At 47.4% G+C, this 13,864-nt stretch overlaps 2 protein-coding genes across 2 annotated transcripts in view; one reads left to right on the forward strand and one right to left on the reverse strand.

The window, feature by feature from the left end:
• The window catches only part of capn8 (calpain 8), a 28,256-nt gene extending 21,186 nt beyond the window's left edge, over positions 1-7,070 (reverse strand). The window contains exon 1 of the mRNA XM_030057578.1: positions 6,955-7,070. The gene's annotated coding sequence lies outside the window, so the exon portion shown is untranslated. The remainder of the gene's footprint in view (positions 1-6,954) is intronic.
• LOC115363323 (calpain-2 catalytic subunit-like) overlaps positions 1,700-13,864 on the forward strand; it is a 31,749-nt gene continuing 19,584 nt past the window's right edge. Inside the window, exons 1-3 of the mRNA XM_030057455.1 lie at positions 1,700-2,044; positions 7,258-7,327; positions 13,705-13,823. Of these exons, the coding sequence (XP_029913315.1) occupies positions 1,808-2,044; positions 7,258-7,327; positions 13,705-13,823 (426 nt within the window). The 5' untranslated portion in view covers positions 1,700-1,807. The remainder of the gene's footprint in view (positions 2,045-7,257; positions 7,328-13,704; positions 13,824-13,864) is intronic.

Here is a 13,864-nt window from a genome sequence, read left to right on the forward strand (position 1 = left end):
CACGCTCGGGCCCTCTGGAGGCTTTGCTTTGGTCTGTCCCCTGACTCACTGCTGGATCTCATCACTTCATACTGACTCTGTCTATACTGAGAGGACTGGTGCTGCACTCAAGCTTTACTTTCTACAGGCCACATCAAGAACAAGAGGAGCGCTGGTCTAGAATCAGCTTCACTTATGAAACTGTGATATGTAAGATCTTAAAATCTGATCCTAGGCCAGCAGACAGGAAGCAAACCCTCACTGGAGCAGGACCACACCTCAACTCACATCATATTTAATTTAATTTAATTTAAATTTTTTTAAATTTAATTTTATTATTTTAATTGTAGGCTATTATTTTAATTTAATTTAATTGTATTATTTTAATTAATTTAATTTAATTTAATTCTCCCTGCTGAGAATCTGGATCTTTCTAAACGTCTTGTAGCTCAAACAGGAATAATAATAATAATCTCATCAGAACTGTAACTGTAATGTGATTACTGAATTCAGATGTAATCCCTCACACAACCTCGTTACGGGGAAAGTCGTCTGATCACAGTAATCTGAGTAAAAGTGATCTACTGACTTCCAGCTCTGTGAAAAGACGAGCTGTGTCTCAGTGTTTGTCAGAGAGGAAATCCTGCTGGTCTGAGGCCAGAACCACAACCTGCTCCTCCGTGTGTGTGTGTGTGTGTGTGTGTGTGTGTGTGTGTGTGTGTGTGTGTGTGTGTGTGTGTGTGTGTGTGTCAGAGAAGCCAGGGGGCGCTGCAGGTCGGATCTGATCCAGTCTCAGGTGTTTATCGATGTTTCCTATTGATCATTACGATGATTAGATATTATGAGACATAATTTGTTTTTATATTGTTGACTTCGCTGCACAGTTTATTGTGTGTGCTGCACTGACACTGGCCACACACACGACAGTCCGAAAAGGTTCATTATGTCTATTTTTTCACATGGGAGTTATTGTTCCTCTTTTCAGACAAACATGAAGGTAGCTGATGTTGTTTACCTTGACGTGTTTCACCTGCAGTCTTCCTCAGAAGCGGCTCCTGACGCTGTGACGTGTCATTTATCAGCTGATTTTCCTGGGCAGTGCCGGCCACGAAAATCAGACGCCCCCCATGTCAAGGTAAAAAATAAACATCCATTAGCCTACCTGCATTTTTGTCTGAAAAGAGGAACAATAACTCTCATGACCACACACACGCACGCACACACACACACACACACACACACACACACACACACACACACACACATATGGTCAGACATTTGCAATAATTCATATATTAATTCTGATGTAGATGATGGTCGATAGATGTAGTCATTGTGGATATAATTTTCTTGTAGTGTTTTTGCAAATAGCCTATTAAAAATACTATATACCAATATACACAGAAAGTTATTATTATTATTATTATTATTATTATTATTATTAGTGTTGTTGTTGTTGTTGTTGTTTTTTGGGGGGTCATTTCCCCCTCTCTTTTTTCTGAGCTGTTCTTTAAGCAGTGACCTGTCTGGGGTTTCAACATGCTCAGTCTAGGCCTATATGTTTTTATTATATATTTTTAATAATGATGTGGAGGGAAACCCATAAGCCCGGGCTGAGCGGAGGCCCTGCCCTCCCTGCAGACACACAGTCAGAGCAAACACAGAGAGAGAGAGGGGCCCCGGCCTGGCTCCGCCCGCCCGGCCGGGGCGGGGACAGAGACGCAGCCTCTCGGAGAGTCAGAGCAGAAAGTTTGGCGGAGTTCAGAGGGAAGAGTCGGAGGAACAAACTTCTGCTTTTCTTTCTTTCCTTCCTTCACATCTGTCCATCATGTCCGGAGCGGCTCTCTCCCTGGCCAAGAAGCGGGCCCTGGCCGCGGGCTTCGGCAGCAACTCCAACGCGACCCGGTACCTGAACCAGGACTTCAGGAACCTCCGGGCCCAGAGCCGCAGCTCCGGGAAGCTCTTCTGCGACCCCACCTTCCCGGCCGCCCCCGAGTCCCTGGGCTTCAACGAGCTGGGCCGCAGCTCCTACAAGACCCGCGGCGTCACCTGGAAGAGACCCACGGTAACACGGGGGGGCGGGGTCCGGTCCAGGAGCTCAGGCCAGTCCAGATGGGTTCAGTTCAGCTTGGTTTGGTTGAGTTGAGTTGAGTTGAGTTGAGTTGAGTTGAGTTGAGTTGAGTTGAGTTGAGTTGAGATGAGTGGGATGGGTGGGTGGGGCAGCCCGTCCCGGGACACTTCTTACTACAAACCAGAGCCACAGGTTTACTGCTCACCTCAGGAGCTTCGGCGGGATGAAAACATCCAGGCTGAGCATCACCGAGCCTCTTAACCCAGCGTGATTACAGAGATATGACAGGAGATAAAGCCTGCCATCAAGTACCGTAACTTCCCTGTAAACTGAACACACACACACACACACACACACACACACACACACACACACACACTGTGAGGGCTCATGGAAAACCACTGCAGGAATCACAGGATTACTGTTTGTAGCCTACCAGAGGATTACTAAAGAATATCATAGAGATATCACAGGAGATAAAAACATATCAGTGCAAACTCAATACTGAACAACACACACACTCTCCCTCATGGAAAACCACTGCACGAATCACTACTGTAATCAATAGTTATCACAGGATCACAGGATCACTAGAGGAAGATCACAGAGAGCGGAGAGTAAAAAAGTAGAGCAACACCCAGTGAGTCATGGCGGAGCTGCTCCGTTATGGAAAACAACTGCAGTACTCACAGTACTCATCAGAGTACTGTGAGTACTACAGGATTACCACAGCAGTACTGCGTGATACTGCGGGCTTTTAACGGGGTGACTGCCAGAGAGACTTCCCGCTGCGAGGACAGGATATCATAGAGGTATCATAGGAGATCACAGAGCACCTTAGACATGAGGAGAGCTGCTTGTGCTGCTTCCTCATCAGAGAGGTGATCAGAGCGAACAGCGGACTGAGTCACGCCGCTCCGCTCCGCCGTGGAAAACTACTGAGCAGGTCCGAGTCCCTGCTGCCGCCGGGCCCGCTGCCCCCGCCGCGGCCGCACCTCTGGGACAGGGACAGGGACAGGGACAGGGACAGGGACAGGGACAGGATGGACAAGAGTTCCGTCCAAACACATTCAAGTGAGAAAGTGAGCTTTAAAGTCCGTGTGGCGCTTTAACATCAACATCTGGAACAGACACGGAGAGTTTTCCTGAAGGGCGGGTGGGGCGGAGTCTGGCTGAGTGTGTGTGTGTGTGTGTGTGTGTGTGTGTGTGTGTGTGTGTGTGTGTGTGTGTGTGTGTGTGTGTGTGTGTGTGTGCAGGGGGACGGGACGCTCCCTTGTTTAAAAGGAATTCCACATTAACTAGAAACTTTCCGAAACCTCTCAGGCTGCAGGAAAACTATAAAAATATATTCCAGAAGTGTTTCAGCGTTACTGTGATGGTGTTATGATACCACAGGAGATAATTACACCGTTAAACCTGATGAAGCACACACACACACACACACACACACACACACTGACGAGCAGACCTCTCCCTGTAGTAAAACACTGAGGTTACATAAGGACACTGTAAAAATATCTCAGAAAAACTAAGAGTCCTCAGTAGAAATACCACAGGAAATATCATAGAAACATTACAGGAGATAAAATATATATTTTTAAAACAACTACCACAAAATCACAAAACAAAACTACGCTGCATCTGTGTTTACATAAATATTATAGAAACATTAGAGCGTATCATAGATGCTATAAGGTTTTATTAAGACGATTATAGATCCTTTTGGGAATATTATAGGAATATTATAGGAATATTATGGGCATTGTAACGGCAGTGTGGCGTTCAGGTTCCTACAGGAAAACTACTGAGGTATTTCAGGCTTTATCCTCAGGCTGTGAAGTGAGGAATCCTGCAGGAATGTGAAGGTTTTGGGCTGACAGGGGCAGAGGCTGGTGCTGCGTTCAGGTGCTGCTGCATTCTGGTGCCATTGTGTTCAGGTGCTGCTGCATTCAGGTGCCGCTGTGTTCAGGTGGTGCATTCATGTGCAGTCGGCCTGCTGTTTGTCCACATTTCTTAAGCCGTGGTAGCTTCAGGTGTGGGAGAGCGTCTTTCTCTCACTTTTGAAAGTCTTTGCTGTAAAAGTGATCTGTGATCATGTTGCTGTTTGTTTGCAAGTCATTCAGTTTACATTTAAAGGAGCATGTCGGTGTTTTTATTTATTTATGTTTATGTTTCCGGTCTACTTCACACATACTTCGTACCTGGGCTGAGCGTGCCCTCAGCTCAGACCTGCAGGGACTTGTTTCACTCATCCTGCTGCTGTGGCTTCATCACAGCTTCCGGAGCTTCATGTGTTGTGGTGCGTTCAGGTGCTGCTGGCAGTCTGCTGTGTTTCCATGTTTGTCAGGAAAATTCACGCTGTGGATCTGGCTGTGTCTGTTTTTTTTTCTAAACAAAAACTTGTGTCAGTTCTGGATGAAGGCCAAGCAGGAAAATTTATTTCCCCTGTTTATCTCACTGCATGTGAATGCACCGCTCTGTGCACCTCCGCCAGAAAATAGTCCCTGAAGAAAAGAAGAGATCACAGCTGCAGAGCAAATATTCAAACAGCTAAAACACAGAGTGTTCTGCTGTGGACCATGAGAGGACGACACACACACACACACACACACACACACACACACACACACACACACACAGAGTTGTCTTTATTTACTGAAACCTCAGATCACAGAGCAGCTCTGTGTGTCTCTGCTCCCTCCTCCTCCTGTGTGTGCAGTGTGGAGTGTGTGTGTGCAGTGTGGAGTGTGTGTGCAGTGTGTAGTGTGTGTGCAGTGTGGAGTGTGTGTGTGCAGTGTAGCGTGTGTGTGTGCAGTGTAGCGTGTGTGTGTGCAGTGTGTAGTGTGTGTGCAGTGTGTAGTGTGTGTGCAGTGGAGTGTGTGTGCAGTGTAGCGTGTGTGTGTGCAGTGTGGAGTGTGTGTGCAGTGTGTTCAGATTTCTTGTTTCCATGCTTGTGAAAGGTGCCTGAACGCAGCGTTTAACCCTTTGAGACCTGAGCAAACTGACCTGGGGCCTATTTCACGAAGGGTGGATTAAATAATCCAGGATATAATCCAAATCCAGGTTTGCTAAAGCCCCACACAGCCTGGTTTATCCCACTAAAGCCAAGTCAGGCTGAGGAGGAGCGACTTTAGCGAGTCTGGATTGTGAAGCCAGGCTGGTGCGCGATCACGCCTCCCTTCAGACCATGCCAGTCGATCACAGATTCCTTGAACGTGACCAATCAGAGCGAAGCAGAGGGCTGCGTCACTCAGTCTGGACCAGACTCAGCGCCTAATGCAAACACATGAGGAAGTAAAGGAGCTTATGAACCGTAAAGGCAATACAAGTGTTATAATTAAAGCAAAGGAGGAAGCGTGGCAAAGTGTTGCTGACAAACTTAATGCGTAAGTCGTCCAAAAATCTCTATATTATTTATATTATTATTATTTAGTCCATAAATATTATATGACATGGTTTTGTATGTCTTACCTCTGGTCTTATACACTACTCACAAAAAGTTAGGGATATTTGGCTTTTGGGTGAAATTTGTGGAAAATGTAAAAAGTTCACGCTACAGTGATATTATATCATGAAAGTAGGGCATTTAAGTAGAAGCATACACTGGTGATTTCCTCATCTCAAACAATTTCTTGAAACAAAAGCCAACAACAGTGGTGGATATACCACAACAAAAAATGTCAGTGTCAATAACTTGTCATGTGCCCTTGAGCATCAATTACAGCTTGACAGCGACGTCTCATGCTGTTCACAAGTCGACTTATTGTCTGCTGAGGCATGGCATCCCACTCTTCTTGAAGGGCGGCCCTCAGGACATTGAGGTTCTGGGGTACAGAGCTCCGAGCCTCTACACGGCGACTCAGCTGATCCCATAGGTTTTCTATGGGATGCAGGTCTGAGAAAGTGCAGGCCACTCCATCTGAGGTACCCCAGTCTCCAGCAGCCGTTCCCTAATGATACGACCTCGATGAGCTGGAGCATCAAACACCTGATGTGAATTTTGCCGTTAAGCTCCTTGTTAGAGAACAGCAACTTGTGCAAAAAGTACTGAAACACTGAACAGTTGGACATGTGCATTCAAAAGTTTACAGAAGGTCACATTAAGTTCACCTGTAAAGGTTAGAATGCATTTTAGGTTCATCCTGAAATTTCACCTGAAAGCTGAATATCCCTAACTTTTTGTGAGTAGTGTATGTTACTTAATTAAATGATCGGAGGGCTGTGGGTGTAGCAAGAGCACGGGGACAACTTCTCTGCAGTAACTCGATCCACTTTAATGTCCGAAGAAGAAGGAAAACTGGACAACTGAACACTGACAACAAAAGTGATATCTCACCGTCTACATATCATTCCACCAGTCTTAATCATAACTCACATTACCTGCACGTAAAGTGCACCATACTCCAGATGAAACCTAAACAGCCGAATATAATATTTATAAATGTAGTTATAATTCATTAAACTATGTGGACTGCAAAATAAGGCAAGCTTCTGAATATGTCCTCACAAAAATAAATCTCATCTTACAATATATAGGCTAAGCAGTTGTCAACCTACTAATCTCCAATGCTATAGGCCTATTATATGCGCTCTATCTATCACTCTATCACTCTATCTATCACTCTATCTATCTGCAGTCACGATTGCATGGCAATACCAATTAAATGTGTTCTTCCATAATTATGAGACTGAGAGTGACAATGATTATATCACATGAGCCATTGTGAAACAACTATGATTCATGGTCACACACTATTAGAGTAATATAATTAAATTGATTATATGCCATTAATCCCTAATCCTGGCTAGATTAAGCCAGGATAGCTGCTAAATCCAGCCTTAAAGCCTAATCTAGGTTTCGTGAAATAGGCCCTTGACTTCTTTCAAAAACACAAAACACCTACTCTCCACTCCTCTGGCATCCAGAACGCTGGAACTATTTTCTGCAGTAGCCCCGCCCACTTCACGACCTCTGTCCAGATGTTTGTTGTGTTCAGGGTCCCTCCGCTCTCTGCGTCTTCCTCCTCCATCCTGTTCCTGCCTGATGTCCCTGCAGGGATCAGTAAAGTTTCAATGAAGTGCTGTTCAGTCCCTGCTGTGAAACTCTGTGTGTGTGTGTGTGTGTGTGTGTGTGTGTGTGTGTGTGTGTGTGTGTGTGTGTGTGTGTGTGTGTGTGTGCTGACTCTCTGTCCTCTGTCTCTCTGCAGGAGCTGGTCTCCAGTCCAGAGTTCATTGTGGGCGGAGCCACCAGGACAGACATCTGCCAGGGAGCGCTGGGTGAGTTTCTGATGGGCCCTGAACGCCTCGCAGCCTCCTCCTGGTTTCCACAGCAACAGATTATGGGGTTGACAGAGGGCTTATATCGTTTCACATTATTTTAATATTACAAGAATGTTGTAATAAATAATAATAGTAATGGTAACACTAACAATAAATATAGTTTTTTTTTAAATATTTTAATTGTATTTATTTATTTATTTACATTTTTGCACATTTCCATTAATATTTTTGCTCATTATAATTTCTAATTTTCTTCTACTTTTTTGGCATTTTTAAAAATTAATCTTTCCGTAGTTTTTTGCTAATTTGTTCATCACTTTTTTCATTTGTTTTTGAAAGAAATCAAGTGAATTTGTGGAGGTTTCAAAGGATTAAAATATTAAATTAGTTTCTTTTTAATAATCATTTTATTTACAAGCAAAAGAACAGTAAGAATCAGCCTTTAACTGTGAGGGCAGCTGCTCTGTGTCTGTGATTGGCTAATGAGCTGTCAGTGTGGGCGGAGCCTCTGTCTCCGGCTCCTCCCACACGCTGAGACACACCACGTGACGTTCAGGGACAGTCCGTCCTGCAGGAAGTCACAGGTGAACCAAACACCTGCTGAGGTGTGTTCAGACACGCAGCGTCAAGCACGTCGGCCAGATGGTGGCGCTGCAGCTCAGAGCGCTCACACGTCCCTCTGAGGCCGTCAGAACATTTTGTCCCGTCCACGGATCCGTCTCGTCTTCGTGATCCTCCTCTTTAATCTGTAATCCAACAAAATGAGCTCACAGCTCACTGAGTCTACACAGTCCTCACTTTCCCATCAGAGTTTTATTATAAATTTGACAAAACTCAGTCGTCCTCCGAGGCTGTGGGCTAAACTAAACACACTAAGAAAAAAAAAAAAAAAAAAACACCCGATCACAAATGATTTTTTTTTTTTTTTTTTTTACAAACAAACTCGTCCTCAGTGTTTTGTTCTCGGCTGAATCCTGATCCAGTCCTGAAAAAAAACAAAAAAACAAAACTTGTCGTCCTCCATGATGAAGCTCCTCAAAGTGATCAGTCTGTAAAAGTCTAAAAGCCTCACAGCAGCAGCAGGAGCATCTGTGTCCTCCTGACGGCGTCCCGGCGGCGTCCTGGCGGCGTCCTGACGGCGTCCTGATGACGTCTTGGCGGCGTCCTGGCGGCGTCCTGACGGCGTCCTGATGACGTCTTGGCGGCGTCCTAACGGCGTCCTGGCGGCGTCCTGACGGCGTCCTGCCGGCGTCCCGACGGCGTCCTGGTGGCGTCCTGGCGGCGTCCTCACGGCGTCCTGACGGCGTCCTGACGGCGTCCTGATGGCGTCCTGACGGCGTCCCGGCGGCGTCCCGGCGGTGACGTGGGCCTGCAGCTTCAGCCTGATGGCGTCCGCACGTTGTTGTCAACATTGTATGACGGCCGAGCGTCAGATTTCACAGCCGTCAGTGAAACACACTCAGACATGTTGCATGATTCTGCCATTCCCCTTTAACACCACATTTCCCATCAGCCCCGGGAAATACCATGGTCCAGACCTCGGTGACCTCATAGCGAGGTGGTCAGTGATGTCATCAACAAAATTATTATCATAAGCTTAATATTCTTCTTCTTCTTCTTCTTCTTCTTTTCATCGTTTATAAAAGCTCACTTCCCAGCAGTGGGGACGGACAGAGCCCGTTAGGGGACTGTCCCGCCTCCTCGTCTCTCCTCGTGGTTTCGGGTTTAACCCCTGAACCACTCAGCCCCTTCCTGAGACCAGCGTCAACATGAAAGGTCAACAGCAGAGAGGGATCAACAGACTAGAAGAGCAGAATAGAAATAGAAATAGAAACGTCATCTGAAAGCTGGAACCTGAAGATTCATTTGAGCTGCACCGTTCTTCACCTGCTGGAGAATTAATAAAAAATGGTCATAAATCCTGCAGAATCCCAGATCAGGACACAGAGACCCTGAGGAACACCACAGAAACATTCAGGCTTTGATCTAGAGTCAAACAGTTTTCACATTTGTAGATTTCTCTAAGAACTGCATTTTCCTGTGACTGGATGTTGAGCGTTGTGTTGTGTAAACGTGTCAGACACTGGGCCTTCCTGTCAGTCCAGCTGCAGAAGCAGAGCTCCTCTGAACGGCCTCGCTCTCTAGTTTGTGTGTGTAAAGTCTGATGAGGCTGTGATTCTCCTAGAGGTCACTAGAGGTCATTTTCTCCAGCGACGTCCAGTTTGACAAAAGTCTCTGGCTGCAGTGAAATGGCTGCTATGGGGGCCAACATCATCACACAGGAATCAAATGTGGCTCATTGAATCCACAAGAGTCTCAGCTTTCCAGTCAAAGCCAACTGATGCAGCTCCAAGCCTGTTGAGGCCCCAGGCTGGGGTCAGAGGTCAAGGGACACGCTGGAGACAGACATGACAGATTTCCCTCGACAAACTTCAGACCAACCTGACCTGCTCGACATCAGCTGATCTCTCAGTTTGTCCGCCTGACGGACAGGAAGCAGGAAGCAGGCCGGGCCCGCCGGGGGCCGCCGGGGGCCGGCGGGGCGGTTAGGGTTTAACGTTCCCTCACTGAGAACCACACAGAGAACCTGTTCTGCTTCAACACGGCGTCACCATGGCTTCGGGACGATAGTCAAAACTTTTTTTAAGCAAATAAGTTCCAGAGAGCGCACACGCCTGGAGGAGGAAACCGAAATAGCTGCAGTCTTTGTTTAATTTCCATCCCGTTCGTTAATCATTAAATTCTGAATCAGGAGGGAGTGACGGGACAGGACGCAGCACTGCTCAGTGTTAGGGTCAGAACTCATATCATTAATCCAAACTAACTAACAGAAACTTCTTATCTTAAATAGAGTCAAAGATAGGGTTTTTTTTTACTAACATAATTTTAATAAAACATTTGTTCATTCAAAGCGACGTTTATGTTGGTGTCTCTCACACTGCGATTTTCAAATTTACCACAAAGGAATGTCAACCCAAAATATCAACTATCAGTTTCCTGGATTACTAATAATCAGTATCAATATCTCTGCTCAGTAATTCTGTGAGAAGGAAGTCTGACACCACACACACACACACACACACACACACACACACACACACACACACTGGTCAGTCTGGGCCGCTTGCTTTATTTATCTCATCTGGCTTTTCCCCGTGAGGACGGACGCTCGCCTGCGCCGGCGTCCTTTAGAGAGCTTTTTGTTTCGGCAGCTCTCAGGATTCAGGTCCAGATCAACAGTCTCCAACAGTCTCTGTGATTTAAAAACAAAAAGTCCCGGGTGGGTGGAACCCCGGAGAACCGAGGCCAGAACGTTCTCCAGCCCAGGAAACTAATGCAGACCAGCTGAGGACATCATGGACTCTGTTTGGGGAGGAGTTCTTCTTTCTTTCTTTTTTTTTTGTTCTAGCTGGAGCCAATCAAGTGTAATTAGAGGGCGATGCCAGAGCTGCGCCCTGATTGGCCGGCCAGAAAAATGTGGAGGGCAGGAAGAGGCTTGCCAGCTATTGTTAGTGGCTTCAGATGGTAGAGAGACAGAGACGGAGACACAGGAGAGAGAGAGGGGTGAAGATAGCTGAAGGACGCACACACACACGCACACACACACACACACACACACGCACACACACACACACAGGCCTGGCTCAGTTGTGTTTGTTTCTCACACGCTGGTGACTCACCAACATGTCGTGCCTCGATAAAACCACAGCAGATTCCTCTCTCCCCCTCCTTCTCTCTCTCTCTCTCTCTCTCCCCCCCCCCCCCCCCCCCCCCCCCCCCCCCCGGGCTGGGCTGGAGTTACATAAGACTGTAAACTGTACAGATTTTGCAAGTTGGTTTATGTTTTCACACGCTGCCTCAGGAGCAGCTCCGTTTCATTTTCTCCAAAAGTCTGAACAAGACACAAACCAAACACCGATCTCTAGAAACAAGGAGCATTACAATCAAATGTATCTCCAGATTCAAACGGTGCGCGTGCGTGCACACACACACACACACTCACACACACACACACACACACACATGCACACACACACCCTGTCATGTGAGTTCTGAGTAAACGAGGAGAGTTTCCTTCAGACAGAAACAGCGGTGAGCCCTCTGAGGTTTCAGTCTGAGCTGGCATGACAGAACCAGCCCCTCCTGCCCCTCCTCCTGCCCCTCCTCCTCTTCCTGCTCCTCCTGCTCCTCCTGCCCCTCCTCCTACCCCTCCTCCTCTTCCTGCTCCTCCTGCCCCTCCTACCCCTCCTCCTCCTCCTCCTCCTCTTCCTGCTCCTCCTCCTGCTCCTCCTCCTCCTCCTGCTCCTCCTGCTCCTCCTGCTCCTCCTCCTGCCCCTCCTCCTCTTCCTGCTCCTCCTGCCCCTCCTGCTCCTCCCCCTTCCCCTCCTCCTCCTCCTCCTCCTCCTCCTCCTCCTCCTCCTCCTCCTCCTCCTGCTCCTCAGTGCTGCCATCCACCCCTCTTCAAAACTGTGGCCTTAGACCTTCTGCTGTGATCTGTAGTGAATTACCTCAGATTGTCTCTGTGTGAGCACAGGAGGGATTCATGTAAATCTAAAATAATGATCATTACAGAGCCCTGCCTGTGGTTACTTCATACTGAAGCTAGCCGGTGTCCCGTGTGTGGAGGCTGGTGGGACCCAAATGCAGGAGCAGGTTGCAGTGAAGCAAAATATTAATTTATTAACTGAAACTAGAAAATGACACGAGGAATAAACACAGGGAACTGAAGACAGGATTTAAATACACAATAAGGTAACAGGACTCACCTGGAGGAGGAGCTGCAGCTCAAGACAGGAGAACACAGAGGATTGGCTGAGGGTTTAGGTAAAGGGTCAGGGTTGGGGTTTAGGTAAAGGGTTAGGCCAGACACAGGAGCTGACAGGTTCAAAAAACACAGGGGGCGGGGCTAACAAACCAGGTGATAAGACCCAGGAGAAAACATTGAAGGGAGGGGCCCAAACAAACCACCAGGAGAACACAGCATGAACAGAACTCATAGAACCACGCCCACACACACACACACACACACACACACACACACACACACAGAGTCCCGGGGAAAGACAGGAGACAAAGTCCAAAAATAAAGTCCAGGGGACACTGAAAAGACAAAACCAACATACAGCGCCCTGACAGCTGGTCAGCTCATTGGGATTAGGACCAGACAGAAATATTTAAAGAATGCAGTCTGAGATTGATCTCACAAGTTTGACACTGAAGTCAGAATTTTGACTTTTATGTCACAATTATCTCATTACTGTCAGAATCGTCTTTATATTTGTGTGGTTCTTTTTTTTTTTTTTTTTAGATTTTTTTTGAAATTTTATTTGACAGTCACAGTGGAGAGAGACAGGAGGGGCAGGGGAGAGAGAGACAGGGCAGGGGAGAGAGAGACAGGAGGGGCAGGGGAGAGAGGTGGGACGACATGCAGCAAAGGACCTGAGGTCGGATTTGAACCCGGTCGCTGTGGTCGGGGCTGGGCCCTGGTAGATGGTACATGCTCTTAATGAGTGAGCTACTGGGCGCCTCGTGTCCGTGTGGCTCTGATGCTCCTCAGCACTGAGCCGAGTGAGAAGAACTCAGCTGTTAAAAACAGTGTCAGTCCAAACTGAAAAGTTCCTGTAAAAGGAGGTGGAAGCGTCTTCCCCCGGTTCCTGGGACCCAGCACCGCCAGCTGCCAGGCTCTACTTTCCTGCAGGGAGGGGTCGAAACGCAGTAAGGCTGTGAAGTGTTAACTGGTGGAACTTCCTGCTGGTGGAACACGCCAACATGGACGCTCAGAACGAGAACCAGCAGAGCAGAACAGATTCAAGCTGCAGTGACCAGGATGCCTGCTCGTGTTTCGGTCAGCCAGCGAGTAACGTGGTGTGAATAAAGTGTGAAAGGGAAGTGACCAGAGTCCGAGCTGAGGGCTTCAAACGTCTCCCCAGTCTGACCAGGACACAAAAACAACAAAGTACTGCTTTAATAAAGACAGGAACAGAGGAAAGGAAGACGTGTGAGCATCTCAGTGAAGCGGACATGAGACAGCAGCTGAGCTTTTTACTGGAGAAATGACTAAATCATCCTCTGCTTTTCAAAACTATACTTAGAATTTTCTTCTGACTGATGAATCTGTTCACCCGATTTCCCCGCAGGGATCCATCAAGTATCTCTGATTCTGATTCTGAATGAAGTGATTAATTGCCTCAGTACCAGTTTCAGGGTTTGGCCCCGTGTGACAGGGGAACGCTGCCGGAAGGGTTTTGTTCATTTTTAGTTCCTGCAAAAGACTCCTCCTCTTCCTCCTCTTCCTCCTCCTCTTCCTCCTCCACTTCCTCCTCCTCGTCTCAGCTCTGAGGTTGGTGCAGTCTTAACCAGATCTCCTCCTGCAGGTGACTGCTGGCTGTTGGCGGCCATCGCCTCCCTGACGCTGAACGAGGATGTGATGGCCAGAGTCGTTCCCACCGACCAGGGCTTCGGCGACGACTACGCCGGCATCTTCCACTTCCAGGTAAAAGTGCCAGGACGTCCTCTTTCAGCTCCATGATGATA

The sequence above is a fragment of the Myripristis murdjan genome, chromosome 1 (genome assembly GCF_902150065.1).
Source record: "Myripristis murdjan chromosome 1, fMyrMur1.1, whole genome shotgun sequence".
Classification (NCBI taxonomy): domain Eukaryota; kingdom Metazoa; phylum Chordata; class Actinopteri; order Holocentriformes; family Holocentridae; genus Myripristis; species Myripristis murdjan.